At 31.1% G+C, this 16,882-nt stretch overlaps 1 protein-coding gene across 4 annotated transcripts in view; it reads right to left on the bottom strand.

The window, feature by feature from the left end:
- Positions 1-222: 222 nt before the first annotated feature.
- The window catches only part of LOC142330824 (upstream stimulatory factor 2-like), a 32,404-nt gene continuing 15,744 nt past the window's right edge, over positions 223-16,882 (bottom strand). The window contains exons 4-6 of one of the 4 annotated variants that reach the window (XM_075376260.1): positions 13,328-13,455; positions 12,706-12,843; positions 223-4,968 (exon numbers count right to left, since the gene is read on the bottom strand). In XM_075376260.1, the coding sequence (XP_075232375.1) occupies positions 4,876-4,968; positions 12,706-12,843; positions 13,328-13,455 (359 nt within the window). In that variant the 3' untranslated portion in view covers positions 223-4,875. Of the gene's footprint in view, positions 4,969-7,553; positions 8,179-8,505; positions 8,723-12,705; positions 12,844-13,327; positions 13,456-16,882 lie in introns of those variants that run through there. The other 3 variants (XM_075376258.1, XM_075376259.1, XM_075376261.1) reach the window with 3 other exon arrangements.

Below are 16,882 nucleotides of genomic sequence, written 5' to 3'. Positions count from 1 at the left end.
AATAAATAAATAACCATCACAGTTTATTAATTTTTTCCCTATAAAACATGCACTGTAATTTATATAAACACTATGCAAATAGTATACTATATCAAATACATCATTACCAATATTACTAAATAATACATTATCACACAATTATGTTACAGCATATTTTTATATATTTATATAAATAAATTAGAAAACAAAGAAATTTCTAATTACTTTTCCTGCTGTATTATAATATCCTTATTCATGGTAAATATAAACATTTATATATATATATATTTCAATATATACAACACTTTTCTAAAAATAATAATAAACATAAGTATTTTTTTAAATGTATATGTATACATACATATACTTCATAAAATACCTACAATCTAATAAAGAAAAATTTACATAATTTCTAGAAAATCTTGTTAGGCCGTGTAATAACAATTTAATGAGTACAAAAAAAAAATAATTACATAAAATTATACAATCAAAATACGGATAATATAAGATATAAAAATTATGACTAATTATACTATACAGCAAAACATGTAAGGGTCTACCCAAATCTATTATTGTACCGACATAGATTCTAAATTTCACAAAACTAACACAATAAGCTGTTCAAAAAATAAGTTACATGACCGACCAAATAACAAACTGCAAGTTTATTAAAAGATTTAAGAAGGATCATCATACATACACGCAACTCTTGTGAACCTCATGCGCATGTGCCATTTTTCTCAAGGTTGTGTAGTTTCAGCTAACCTGTAAACATAACCGCACATCTGCTTGGGCTAAAAGCAAATGCACAAGGGATTACAGATGAGCTTAATATATTCCCTTATTTTTCACAGATGAAAAGGTAAACAAAATAGTATATCATACTAATAAAGAAATTTTTAAAACTAAACATAATAAGTCAGCTCAGTGATTTATCTCCCGCTGATACTTTGGAGATCAAGACAATTATTAGTAAATTGTACGAGTGCTGTTTTGAAAAATTCTGCCTTAAGCCCTGACGATATGTTTTTCTGCCTTGTATGGTCCTCCTATTTTTCAAACTGTGATAACAAAAAAGAGATTTGATTTTCTCCTGATAAATATTCGGTCTGATGACTACATGGAATGAAAAAAGATAAATTGCTATATTCCAAGAAATATGGACAATGTTTGAAGAAAACTGTAACAAAAATTGCTATCTGAATATGTGACTGTTGACAAGACTATACTTAGTTTTCTCAGGTGTTGTTCGTTCAAGACTTATAAGCCAAATAAACCTGACAAGTACGGGTTAAAATTATTTCATAATGTGATGCTACCGTATACCAAGAAAGGTAAAATAGAAGGCGATTTAACTATCCCGACTCAATATGTGCTAAATTTAATTGTCCCGACTCAGTGCTAATAGTTTACAAAATCACTGTATGAAACCGATCAGAATGTCACAACCGACAACTGATTTTCGTTAAACCAACTATCTGCAGAATCGCATAAAAGAAAACTTAGTCGGGATCTTGAGGAAGAATAAACTGGAAATCCACCTTAATGGTGTCACACGAACCAGAGATGTCGTGTCATTTTTTATACCGGTATGATAAAATACTCGTTTCACATTTCAAACCTCCCCAAAAAAATTTCACAGGTGAAATAAATAAAACTGAAAAAACCTGAAGCGGTACAATTTTATAGTATGATGAAAGGAGACGAGGTATTAGACAAGCTGTGTCACATTAAATCTCTCAAGAGGAACAGTTGTCGCTGGGCAATGCATTATTTTTATGGGATTTTAGATATTGCAGTAGTAAACAGTTTTGTTATTTATAAATGGGATAGCCGTGAAAATACTTTTTTAAATCTGCAAGATTAAACTTTTTAAAAATCTAGTGTATGCATTGGCCAAACCACTGACGCTTAAGCAGTACAAAATAGCATCTTCCCAAAGAATTAAGGGCTACTGTGTTAAAGTGTTAATTAACACTGAAGCTGAATTAGGGCTGAAGTGTTTGGAATAGAAAAAAAAAGAAGCAGATAATAATGAAAAGCAGTTGCCACAATCAAAGAAGAGGAAGAGGAGTGATTAATCAAAAGACAAAAAGAAATGAGTATTCTGTGAAGTGTAATTGATGTTTGTGCAGGGAACATAAAATTGTAATACGCCCTAGATGTTTCAATAAACGGACTCAGAAGAAAATTAATAATAATAAATGTAAACCTTTTAATTACTCATATTTTTTCTTAGTAATGTTTTAAATTTTGTTTTCCTATGTAACTCGTACATAAGAATTTATAATAGTTTTAAAATATTTGTAAAGTTTAATTGTAATCATTAAGTGCAAATAAAAGATTTCAAACTTAATTGTTACGTCAGGAAATAGAACGCGCTTGATTTTTTCCTGTATTGACATCGATTCCAATAGCATAAATGATTTTCTCTTAGCGCTACTGTTTTTATACCAGCAATACAGGAATAACACTAAATAACTGTGTAATAGTACAACACTAAATAAAGTTTAGTAAATGTAAATAAGCTTTTTAGTTTTAATTTTGTTTTACTTTGTAAACAAGTTAAGAACTTGTTAAATTTGTGCATTTCATGTTAAAATGCAATTACAAAAAAAAAATATTGAAACTAAAATTTAAATACCTATACACAGAGACTTTGATGGACGTACTATATTTAACTGCTTTTTAAACATTTGGTGTATCTCCACTGTTGTCTTGACAAGTTAGATTTAACACAAAATCTTTGCTCCTTCAAGTCGGTTATGTCAGCCAATGCAAAACACCACAAGACTCATAAAATTTCAAAATGTAAACAAATGCAGCTTTCCAACTCATAAGCATTATAGCGGTTACTATATGATACTGGGGAAAGCACACATAGTAACATGTGCACACTGACAACTGATTTGTACTACACTCCTTTTGATCGGTTTTGGGAATAAATGAGCAGCACCCTGAAGCCCCTATCATAGCAAGGTAATGTGATAAGTGGAATCAGCAGCAATAGTTTGAAATGTAACCTTGATTCATCACTTGAAGTATTTTCCCGATATTCAACCTTCAGTCTGTAAAATCATGACCTTAATAATGATCACCAAAATAAGAATCTATAGATAATAAAAAATATTTTATAAAAATTAGAGTAATAAATGCTAAAAAATTTAAATAGAATTTTTTGAAAATAATAATCATAATTACCAAGGGAGTATTATATTTTGCCTTAAAAGTTTTGTAACTTCAGTATAAAATTATTCGTAAGTTAATTTTACCAGGGTTCTACCACATTATTATGGTACTATTTATGATATTCATCGCTAAAATTAAAAATATTATTATATTACTAACTTTGATTTTTCCTATAAATAATAGCTAATCATTATGTGGCCTGTATCCAATATAAACCGATCTTCATCTGCAATTAATTTCAGCGTCACTTTGATTTTAATTAGTTTAAAAGGATGAAAGCACCAGAGGATTGTTAATACAAAATCACATTTCATACTACAAACTATTAAGTTTCTAAAGCATCCCTGAAGAAATGAAAATCAGTAGTGTTGGCAAGCAAAGGGTGGATATCACTTGGTTTCTTTGAATACTAAATTTTTTGATTTTGTTTTAAAATTTGATATATGAGGCCTAAATAAATCTTTTATAAAAAATTTTGATGTAACGTTCATAAAATCTTGAAATATTTCAACTGTAACCACTCATATTTGCAAAAACGTTTTATTTATTCATAATTTTTTTTTAAAAGGCTATTACTTTTGCTGCATACTGTCTAGGCTTGATTACTCTGCAGCTGCTGGAGAGAATTCGGGATACATACACATTGCATACGAACACATTTGGAAACAGCCTCTCTTCCATGCAATACAAATTCTTTTTGTGAAGACCGCATACCTTGGGACGGATAATAAATTAGAAGTTGAAAGAGAAGTCTAGATGTAAAAATTTACAGAAAAATTTGGCAAGTCAAACTTGCATTTAGGGTTTCAAAAAACATATTACTGCCGTCTGAACATGCAAACCAGTATGGCATGTGTTTATGCTTCGAAGCGGTGTCATAGTGTGTTGTGTTTTTTGTACAGTTTTTCAATATTAATTTGTTTTTGTATTTGATATTTAAAATGAGTGCTTTTTATTATATAAATAATACTGATATTTTATTGGATTTGAAGAATGAGAATGATTCAGATCGCAATATTCATACAGATGGTGGCAGTTCTTTTCAATAGGAGAGTAATAGTCCTAATATTGTTCAATGTGAATCAGATCTGTGATTCCAGTTCTGAAGGGGAGATAAATGTTGAAGATAACGATCCCGATTATACCTTGCCTTGTAATTAAGATAGTACAAGTTCATCTGATGAAGAGGTTATGTATAATGTCAACATTTCCCAGCCAGGACCAACCACGGCACCTCAGTCTAGAATTATTTCTACGGATGCTATAGAAGATAAAATAAGTACCTCCCAAAGAAAGAAAAAAAAAGAAATGAAAACAAATCAGATACAGATTTGGTATGGTCTTTTGATGATATACTAAATTTTCCTGATTTCACTGAAATGTGTGGAGTAACGACAGGGATTGAAGAAACAACACTTTTAGATCTATGCTTTCCAGAAACCATCAAAATCAGAAAACAGGCATGCTAAATTAATTTTAAGTCAATTAAAATGTTCAAACAAATATAAAAAAAGCAGTTTATGGAACAAATGGGTAGCAGTAAAATTGAATGATATATTTTTTTCTATTATAATACATATGTTCGTTCAAGTAAAAAAAAACTTAAAAATGCTGATTATTGGTCTCAACAGATAAATCATATCAACATACCATTTCCAGTTATCCATTCTTTCTAATTTGTGCTTTACTGATAACGCATCTTATGTTTCAAAACAACCACCTGGCCACGACTCTTTTAGATGAAGGCATCTGTGGGGTTTCGAGGAAGAATTCTGTTGCGAGTATACATAAAAAATAAACCTGAAAAATACGGTATTCAAATTTTCATTTTATGTGATAAGCTATAGGTTATGTGGTTCAGCTTGAAGTATCTACTGGAAGGGGAGATTCAAGAAATTCAGTTATTTCTCTGCCCGTATAAATAAATGGACAGGTTTTATAGTTCACCCGCTATCTGATTTTAATGGGGAAAATGGAACCACAGCTATTGCTATGTGTATGCCTATAAAAAAAGAACTGTCTAAAAATGGAACATGTAAAAAATTAAACAGGAAATGAATATGTTTTTATAAGAAAGAATCACTTACTATGTCTAAAATGGAAAGATGGGATGCTATCCACTATTCATGCTGTCGGCAAGCGATGTCTCTGTACACTCTAAATCTGGTTTGATTACTAAAACCAAACCTGATGCAATCTTAAATTACAATGTAAATAAAACCAGTGTTAATAGGAATGACCAGAGAATAGCATACTATCCATTTAGAAGAAATAAGTTGAAGCGATGGAAAACATTTTTCTACTTCTTTGTTATATCACTAACAAATGCAAATGTTTTGAACCGTGAAACAGACAAGACCACCCTTGCTGCAAGGAGAAACTATAAATTAGAAAAATTTATGAAAGAAGTTGGCAAGTCGTAAGTTCTAAAAGGTGCTCTTCTTCAACTTGACACTAGCAAAAATGCTAAAAGTAGATTGACCAAACAGCACTTTACAGAAAAATTCCATAGACTGAAAAAAACATAAATCCTACTAGAGTGTGCAAAGTATGCAGTAATAAGACCGAGGCTAAAACAGGCAAAGCTGTAGAAAGGAAACAAGTTAGCGGTACCCAAACTGTAGTGCTCCACTGTTTACCTGACTGTTTCAAGTTATATTATCATACCAGAGGAAATTTTTAAAAAATTCTGTAGTTACAAGTCAAGCGATATTATTTTATATTTTAGTTTTTACTTTTATTTAGTTTTTTTTTTTTTATTTCTTATCAGGCTACATGTGATTACGTGCAACAATTAAAAGTGACTAGATATTTCTTCTGTGTGAAAACATACCCTAATTTTAAAGAGCCATAACTTTTGAAACGTAAAAGAAAAATCCATTTTTATTATTTTATTCCTAAGCTTATAATTTTTTACTTTAATTATACCTTTTTTTTTTAAATTTAGATGTCATTTTCCAGAAGATGTAACATTTTTGGTTAAGTACAAGAGCAGGTTTTTTACTTTTCATCTGATAATCTATAACTGCTCTTTATGTAAATGAATTACATATACTGATTTTTTTTAAAAAGGTAAAATATGCCCAGGATTCCTGTGCACGTATGGTATAAAAGGCCTAGGATTCAAAGTGTTAAAAACTGTTAGTTGGAAAGATTCTGGCAAAATTGCAGTGAAAGCAGATTCCATTTCAGAAGGTTCAACTGTCACCGAGCAGGAGCACTAAGTTCTTCTTAGGATAATATTCCCAGTTCTCATTAGATTAACATTCAATACAAGTTTAGGCACTTGTAATTGACAGAGAATGTTACTGTATAATTACATACAGATTGATTACAATTACGATATAATATACTAGTAACCTTTACGATGTAAAAAGGCAAAATAGTTTATAGTTCAAAGTAATTTTTACTCCTAGTTAAAAGATGTTCTTAAGAATTTCTTTCCCTTCCCAACCAAATTAAGTAAATATATATTTATGATTATTATAAAGGTTTAAAAACATTTGAATTGCCTATACTGATTACAGAATACTGAGTAAATGAGTATACTCATTATAAAAAAGTCAAAATGGTACTTAAAAAAAAAAAAACATTGATATAACATTTTATGCTAGAATTTTTAAAATTGTAACAATTATTGAAAAATGATTTTTCAGGGTTGTAACTTACTTTTTAATCCATCCTTATATACTTTACACTTAAGTCTTCAAAATATCAAGATATACTTACTAGAGAATTTTTTATGGATTATCCATTCACAAATTGTAAGAAACACTTGTTTTTATCATTTAAAGTACTATCTAAGTGCTTGGTCGCTGAATTGAAAACTGTTACGATAGATTTTTTTTAGAAAAACTAAACAAATAATTTATTACTAAGACTAATACCTACTTTTTGTTAAGGACTAATACCATATTTTTTGTTCTATATTATATTACCTTCAGGCAACTATTAATTATGCTCTTCTGCTTGCACAACTTGAAAGAGCATGTAAACTGATGGCTAGAGACTGTCTTGTTATAAAATAAATTTAAAAAAATAATAATAATAGTTTTATTAAAGAAACTAGCGATCCCTTAAGAGATACTGCTGATTTCACGCCAACTTTAATCAGAAATATTAAAAAATAAATAAGCATTATCATGCCGATGCAGAATTTAAATATAAAATTTTATATAATAAAAAAATTTAGAAATAGAACAAAAGAAAATACATCGACATAACGATTTGAAATATTGAATATTTTTTTAAATGAAAAGATACAAGTATACCTTACCTTTATGCGGTAAATAGCAGAGCATTTATATTAAAATCGGTAAAGAGAAACTAAAATAAAGTGCAATTTCATTACTTTTTAATTCCTAATGAATGCTGCAGTAAGTAATATAAAGAATTTACTAAAATTACTTATTTTGAAAACATAATAGCTGAAATTATGATGATTAAAGTTAGCTTATAAACTGCAGCTGTTAACTAACTGTTAAAGATAAATAAACACTGATGTAGCAGTTTTTTTCAATGTAGCGCATTATGTATTAAAATTATATACAATACTGCATAAATAAATACATATTAACTAAAAACTTAAAGACCGATCCTTAAAATAACTATAACTGTTGTTTCTTTTTGTCCTAATACATGAACTGTCTCTATGAAGGATAAAATGCAACATCATCTGTAATAACAATACTTACATTTACAATAATAAAAAGTATTAGACACATATTTTTCAATAATAATTAAAATAATAACTGGCATTTCTTTTTGGTTATTAACACATTTTATAATGTACAGCTATGACAGTGGATCTGTAGCTGGTATAATTCCATGCTGAGCAAGTTGAGCGCGTAATTGATCATTTTCAGCTTTTAATTCTTCCATCTGTCTTCCAATTAATTCTAGCTCTGCAACTAAGTGTTCATTTTCCTTAACGTATTCTGCAAGCCGCTGATTTGACTGTTTTAATTCTGTTATATAATCACAAGCTTTAGCTAAAATTCCACCTTTACTCTGTTAAAAAAAAAAAAATACATCGCTGTTCAATCATTCACTTTTTAATTTTAAAATCTTACACGAGGTTAAAATTTTAAAATTCACTGCCATGTTAGTGAAGTTTACAGTGAAAATCCAATGAGTGATGAAACGTGAGAAAATGAGACTGTTTAATAAAGGACAAGAAAACATGCAAAGAGAGTGGGTAGCAATCTGGGATTAATAATGATTTGGTGCAGGCATGGCTAATAAACAAAAAAATTTAGAATAGACATTTAAGAATTAATCACTTTCTAATGGGTACGTAGCATTGATAGCGCATCAATAAAACCTCACAATAAATGAACAACTGCTTTTTATTTATTATTTTCTATATCAAATACAATGCAATCAATTTTTTAATATGACCTAGCCAAATGACAGTTCTATTGCATCACACATTATTCTAAGTGGTGTTGGAAGTTGTCCATTATTCACAACATATCGCCATGATATTGACAACAGTAGTTCTGATTTGGTCCTTCGATTCCAATATGGTGGCATAATGTGTTGAGATTTCTTCCTGAAATAACCCCATCAAAAACCCAGCATATTAGACAAGGGAACTGCAATATTCTCCTGAACCAAATTTGACTGAACAATAGATATTTTAAAAGCTGTAGTGTCGCCAACCAGACAATTTTGGGCAATGCAAGTTTACTGCACAAACATTTTTTATCATTTCCAGTATCTGCACAGTTGTTTTTTTGCAATTACAAGTGGATGCTATTAATAAGCCACCTTATAACAGTGTGACCATCTTGCACAGTCTCATGATTTCCCAAGTTAAAATTCCACCATGTGACATACGTAGCACATACAATGAATATACACTGCAAGGTTATTCTTGAAATAAATTTCAATGTGAAAAGATTCTCAACAGCCCAGCTCTCTATGTCGTCAATAATAAACTAAATGGTTAGTTCATAAACAAAAGAATGGTACATTATTAATAATACATTATGACTGAAAACAGACACAGTAGTCCTGTTCAATAAAATTTGTAAAGGTTTAGTTCACTACAGGTTTGAATCCAGGGAACATGTCTAGTTCTTCAGAGCGGTATAACTTTCTTATAGAAGAAAGTATTAATAATAACCTCAGAAGTAACTGAAGATTTTGGATTCATGATATGTGGCAGCATCATAAAAACTTCAAATATAACAAATTGTACTTACAATTAAGAAAACACTCCAAAAAATTAAAAGAATATTACAGAATGGATATAAAAACATTTGACCACTTTCTCCAGGCTACAGGAAATGATTTAAGATAAACTTCAGAAAATGTATTGATCCTGTAGAAAAACTAACAGTCACTTTACGGTAACATTTAAAAATAAATTCATGAATAAGCTTTAGGATCAGCAGTCTGAAGAAAACACAAGCATCTGCTGGTTAGCAGACTATTGAGAATGATTATGTCTGACCTGGTCTTATTGGTTTAACTGGAGGCTTCCAGACAGAACAGCATGATTGTTTTTTATAGTGCTTGCTGGCAAATGTCCATGCTGATCTTGTCTGATCTGTCCACTTGCAATGGAACCATACCCTTGTGAAGAAGGCAATGGGAATCCACTTCATTCCTAACAGGGTAAGCCTGGGAGGGAATATTTGCTACGCTTGCTAATCATTGTAACAGGGTCTCATGTAAGTTCACACACACACACACACACACACACACACACACACACACACACACACACACACACACACACACACACACACACACACACACACACACACACACACACACACACACACACACACACACACACACACACCTTGTTTCTTTTGTTGTTTTTCTCTGGGTGAAAAATGATTCTGCATGGACGTAATATATTTCTTGTAATAAATAAAGATAAATCACATAAGCAATACAATAATCATCTGCTTTACAGCAGTTGGCAAAAACATCTGAAACTCACTACAGTAATTCAAATACTAGAATGTAAACAGACGAGGTAAGAAACAGTAAAACTTACAGATAGCAAGATTTCATTATCCCCAAAAATGGTTCTTGTGTTAGCCCCTAGGTTAAACTTGCGACGCAATGTCGCGTAACAGATACAATCCACAAGGATGTGGTGCACTGTTAGTTGAGTCACAGCAAGCACAAAGGGGTGCATCCATTTGTGTCATCAGATATCCATGAGTGAGTCTAGTGAGCTCTATTCGTAAATGGCAGATAACCTCCTCTTGACAGTTATTTGCATGAGGAGCTCCACAGTGATACAGTGTTCTTAACTGGGCAAAGTTTATTGTTCATGGTAGCATCCCAAAGTATATTGTTCGTGGTAGCAACCCATTTAATTTGCCAGTCATCATGAACTACCCTCTCTTCAGGAAAAAACAAATTAGAAGCAATGCATAATTGATAAAAGTAGGCTGAAAAACAAGCCTCTTTTGCTGCACTATCTGTGCACTCATTGCCTGAAATTCCCATATGGCTGGAGATTCAGCAGAAGCACACTGTTGTATTAGGTCTGGTCATTTGCAAAACAGCAGACTGAATCCCACATACAACAGGTGTCTGAAGTATGTCACTAATCTCTTGTAAGACACTTCAGAATCCAAGCAAACAAGAACATGTCAAAATATATTATAGGCCTTATTATATATAAGGCCTTATTAATAGCAAACAGCTCCACAAGAAAAATCCTGCAGAGGCCAAACATGTATTATCTAATGCCAACTACAAAAGCACATCCAACAGAATTATCATTTTTAGAACCATTCGTATAAACCATAGCATCCAGAATCAAGCTATTTATATCATAAAATGTTTCGCAAAAATAAACCAGATTCATTTTATTTTTATTATACTGACAGAGATCAAAGCAGTAATTAATGAGAGAAGGCCACCAAGGTGGGTAACAACATAGAGCAAGAGTAACGAATGGAGACAATTGTATACCTACAGCTGAGAAAAGGTGCTGAGTTCTGATGCCTAGCAGAACAGTAGATCCCAGCTGTTACTGCTATCGATTTTCATGCTGGTTGTAGAATACAGTATCAAAGGTTGGACAAGTTGGTTGCATTAATCCGAGCCACATAGAAGCATATAATCCGCTTCTGCCAATTCCAAACGAAATAGTTCACCACCGTTTACCAGCAGATTTCCATGGAGCTTGAGCAAAACGTGCCCATGGCAAGATAGATGAATGAATGATGGAATGCATCGAGCATCCTTAGTGCAGTGGTTCGTGCCAAAAAATAAGCTACGCAGATGTAGTCTGGGCGGGAATGGACCAGAGCTCAGTAGAAGCGCAACATGCATATACGATCGGCTCCCCAATAGGTATTAGATAGAACCCTCAGCATGTCTAACATTTTACCTTCAGCTCTTCTGCCAATGTTAGATGTTGGTCAAACCACATTCCTACAAATCTAACTCGTGTGCACTCCCCAACTAGTAACTAGTTCACCATGTATATACAGTTGAGGATCAACATGTTCCTTCAACCAGGAAAAGCAACTACACTTTGTTTTTTCCAGGGAAAAAGTGAATCTAGTAGTAGTTTACACCACAAATCTAAGCGGGTTTTTGTGTTTTGAAGCAGCCTCTCACTTTTAGCAAACATTCTACATGCTATGTAAATAAATAAAAAAATCATCTAACAATAAAGAACACTTAACAGGTTTTTGCACGCAGTTCGTTATACTATTTATGGCTTTTCTTTCTTTTTCCTGTTTAGTCTCCGGTAACTACCGTTTAGATAATTCTTCAGAGGATGAATGAGGATGATATGTATGAATGTAAATGAAATGTAGTCTTGTACATTCTCAGTTCGACCATTCCTGAGATGTGTGGTTAATTGAAACCCAACCACCAAAGAACACCGGTATCCACGATCTAGTATTCAAATCCGTGTACAAATAACTGGCTTTACTAGGACTTGAACGCTGTAACTCTCGACTTCCAAATCAGCTGATTTGGGAAGACGTGTTAACCACTAGACCAACCCGGTGGGTTATACTATTTATGGCTATGGCAAATAAAGTTAACACTCAGGACACTTCCCCAAGGTACTCAGTTTTCCAGTGTGAATCTTTCAGATACCACTCGTTCCAACTCGAACTCAGAAGGACCGACCACTGAGGAAACCCCTGATAAATGTGACATTACCTTATATACTCCATTCATGAAACGTATGTAGGATTCCTCTCCTAGGTCCAATTAAATTATTTTACCTTTTAAAATATTACTTGATTATGTAACCTTTTAACTTACTGATATCTTGTCATTATACTAAAAAGTAATAAATATATTCTTCAAAACAAAAGTGTCTATCACTTCATGAAACTTCTATAAATTCTAGAAAACACAAAGGGCCCAGTGGATATTAAACAAAAATCTAATATATTGAAAAAAATACAATATCTTTTTTGGAAAATAATAATAATAAATATAAGTTGCATCCAACTAACATATCCTAAATTACATGTTTTTTTTTTGTTCCTATATATTAAAATTAAAAATTATAAAATATTAAATTTAGTTTACCTGCGTTTCAAAACTACCCTTCGAGCTATCCTGGGTACATTCTGGTATTATTTTACTTAAATTCATAATCCAATTATTAATTTTATCCCTCCGCCGCCTCTCTACTTCATTATGTGTCGCCCTTCTTCTATCATCTCTCTGCAAAATAAAATAAATTCTTCATCTAAAATAAATACTACAGAATCCCTAATTCATATCATAAATAAAGTAGACATTGCAATGAATTAACTATGTAGCAACCCAGATCTCTCTGTGGTCAATAACAAACAAAATGGTAGTTCATAAACAAAAGAATGGTGTATTTTTAATACGTTATGTGATTAAAACCAGACAAGGTAGTCGTATTGAATAAAATTTGTAATAGTTTACCTCACTTCAGGTTTGAATCCAGACATTTAAATAAGAATAAAATTAACAAGTTCATAATGTAAAAAATGTTTTACGCAGAATTACCATATAAATAATAAAGGTACAACAAAAGACACACAGTAAATTTAATTATTACACTGAAAAATTATGCTATGTTTGGATTAGCAAATTTATGAGTATATTACAGTAATTCAAAATATACATTATGAATTCATGATAATTTAACAGAAACAAAAAATAAATTAATAATAACCTTTGACCTTACCGAAGGACGGTGGACACTTCGTACATTATCAATTTGTATATTTGCTCTTGGAGCAAGAGATCTACTATTTGCCGTTGAGAATACTTCCTGTGGTGAGCCTATTACATAGAACTGACCTGAAACAGAATATAGCACTTCTGTAATGACAAAATGAATTTTTTTTACATAATTTTTTCTTTAACCTATCAACTGCTGAAGTAGTTTTGCCATTAATTATCAACTGCATATAAACTTCAATGTTTTTTAACTTCAGTGATCTATAAGAATTGCTTATTAAATTTGGCTTTGACACCATTCCCATTTTATCCTTGCTTTAAAGCATTATATTTCCACAGCTACTCCTAGAGACATTTTAGATGGTGTCCATATCCACCCAACTGTTTAAACTTAATATACAAAGCAACTTTCAGTAACAAAATATAATTCTCAAGATAATAAACATTCACCATTAAAAATTTAATATTATAATAAATAGCATTAATGGTTAAAAAAAACAAAAGGCCACAGACTGAGATCAAATAGAGATATACAATATTTTTTCTCTGTGGATCGACCTTCAAGGATCATGCAAATATCATTTCATGTAGTTTTTCTTCCAGAAGTTCTTTCTTTCGAACTGTTTAGCTCTCCTCCGTTTGATTGTTGTTTTGTTTCCTTTTCCTACAAGAACTTTTAATTCAAAAATGTTCATATTAATTTCGATCTAGACAGTACTTTTCTGTAATGTCAAATTTTTTGAGCCCTTCCTTCATCTATTCAACACAGCCATCTTGATCTTTACAATTCTAGTTTATTGAAAATTTGTTCGTTTTTAGCCTTGATTGGTTATTTAGACCATGGGTGCATAGAATTTTAATCACAGTTTTCTTATTGTTACCTCCAGTTCTTAAATTTTATCGTATATCTCTTTATTTGATCTCAGTCTGTGGCCTTTTTTTTTTGGATCATAATGGTGTGCCTCCAGAAGAAAAACTACATGAAATGAATGGCATTTGCATGATCCTTGAAGGTTGTACCTATAGAGAAAAAAAAATGCAAAATAATAACACTAAACTTTCTACATAGGAAAATTTTGCAGAAGACAAATAAATTATAAAGTAAATAGCTTTTATTTTGTCGAATAATACGCTATCTTGGTTCAATACCTCAGTTAGATTTAATTATTCTAAATATTTATTATTCATTCGTTCAATCAAATAAGTCTTTATTTCATTTATAATATAAATTATTTTTATTATACTTTGAACTTGAAATTTATATATCAATTAATTATATATTCGTAACAAACACAAGTTGAGTCTTTGGAGGATGGAACTAGACTGAATAACAATAGAACATTAGACAAATGCATTTAATAAGAGTTGCAAAAAGAGTGAAAATTTATAAAGAATAACAAAAAAAAGTGAGAATTTATAGAGTAACAAAAAAGTGAACATTTTTATTTTAAAATTTAAAAGTCCTCCTTTAACAAAATTTAAAGTTCCTCCTTTTAATAAAAAAACAAATGAAACCTGTCTTAACAAATTTATTGATAAAAATAAAATATAACAAATACAATTTTAACATAATAAAATTCAATACGGCTGAAAAATAATTAATTCACAAAAAAAAATTATAAATTATATTTAGCGTATTAAATATAAGATATGTCCAATAAGTATTTATCAATAACCAAATAAAAATAATTAAAATTTATTTTTAAATGATTTTATTAATATAAGGAAGATCATAATGTAACACGTTCATTGCTAGTGTGGCATCAAAAAATCAATTAATGTGGCAGATATTTTTTTTTTGGGGTACATAAATTAAATTTATGGGAAAATATTGGGTACATAAATTAAAATCTAATAATGTGTTAAAAAAAGATGGTACACCAATATGTAATACGAAAGGTAAAGTCGATAGATGGGTGGAATATATTGAAGAGTTATACGGAGGAAATGAATTAGAAAATGGTGTTATAGAGGAAGTTGAGGAGGATGAAATGGGAGAAACAATACTGAGATCTGAATTTAAGAGAGCATTAAAAGATTTAAATGGCAGAAAGGCTCCTGGAATAGACGGAATACCTGTAGAATTACTGCGCAGTGCAGGTGAGGAAGGGATTGATAGATTATACAAACTGGTGTGTAATATTTATGAAAAAGGGGAATTTCCGTCAGACTTCAAAAAAAGTGTTACAGTAATGATACCAAAGAAAGCAGGGGCAGATAAATGTGAAGAATACAGAACAATTAGTTTAACTAGTCACGCATCAAAAATCTTAACTAGAATTCTATACAGAAAAATTGAGAGGAGAGTGGAAGAAGTGTTAATAGAAGACCAATTTGGTTTCAGGAAAAGTATAGGGACAAGGGAAGCAATTTTAGGCCTCAGATTAATAGAAGAAATTAGAAGAAATATTAAAGAAAAACAAACCAACATACTTGGCGTTTATAGACCTAGAAAAGGCATTCGATAATGTAGACTGGAATAAAATATTCAACATTTTAAAAAAATTAGGGTTCAAATACAGAGATAGAAGAACAATTGCTAACATTTACAGGAACCAAACAGCAACAGCAATAATCGAAGAACATATGAAAGAAGCTGTAATAAGAAAGGGAGTCCGACAAGGATGTTCCCTATCCCCGTTACTTTTTAATTTTTACATGAAACTAGAAGTTAATGATGTTAAAGAACAATTTAGATTCGGAGTAACAGTACCAGGTGAAAAGATAAAGATGCTACGATTTGCTGATGATATAGTAATTCTAGCCGGGAGTAAAAAGGATTTAGAAGAAATAATGAATGGCATAGATGAAGTCCTACGCAAGAACTATCGCATGAAAATAAACAAATACAAAACAAAAGTAATGGAATGTATTAGAAATAACAAAGATGGACCAATGAATGTGAAAATAGGAGGAGAAAAGATTATGGAGGTAGAAAAATTTTGTTATTTGGGAAGTAGAATTACTAAAGATGGACGAAGCAGGAGCTATATAAAATACCGAATAGCACAAGCGAAACGAGCCTTCAGTCAGAAATATAATTTGTTAACATCAAAAATTAATTTAAATGTCAGGAAAAAATTTTTGAAAGTATATGTTTGGAGTGTCGCTTTATATGGAAGTGAAGCTTGGACAATCGGAGTATCTGAGAAGAAAAGATTAGAAGCTTTTGAAATGTGGTGCTATAGGAGAATGTTAAAAATCAGATGGGTGGATAAAGTGACAAATGAAGAGGTATTGCGGTAAATAGATGAAGAAAGAAGCATTAGTTAAAAGAAGACAGACTTATAGGCCACATACTAAGGCATCCTGGAATAGTCGCTTTAATATTGGAAGGACAGGTAGAAGGAAAAAATTGTGTAGGCAGGCCACGTTTGGAATATGTAAAACAAATTGTTAGGGATGTAGGATGTAGGGGTATACTGAAATCAAACGACTAGCACTAGATAGGGAATCTTGGAGAGCTGCATCAAACCAGTCAAATGACTGAAGACAAAAAAATTTTTTTTTTTTAAATTCACATCCTTAAGACTCTTATCAATGCCAA

This window comes from Lycorma delicatula, chromosome 10 (genome assembly GCF_047948215.1).
Source record: "Lycorma delicatula isolate Av1 chromosome 10, ASM4794821v1, whole genome shotgun sequence".
Taxonomy (NCBI): domain Eukaryota; kingdom Metazoa; phylum Arthropoda; class Insecta; order Hemiptera; family Fulgoridae; genus Lycorma; species Lycorma delicatula.
Note: the sequence above shows the minus strand (reverse complement) of the source record. Positions and strands in the feature narration are given on the sequence as shown.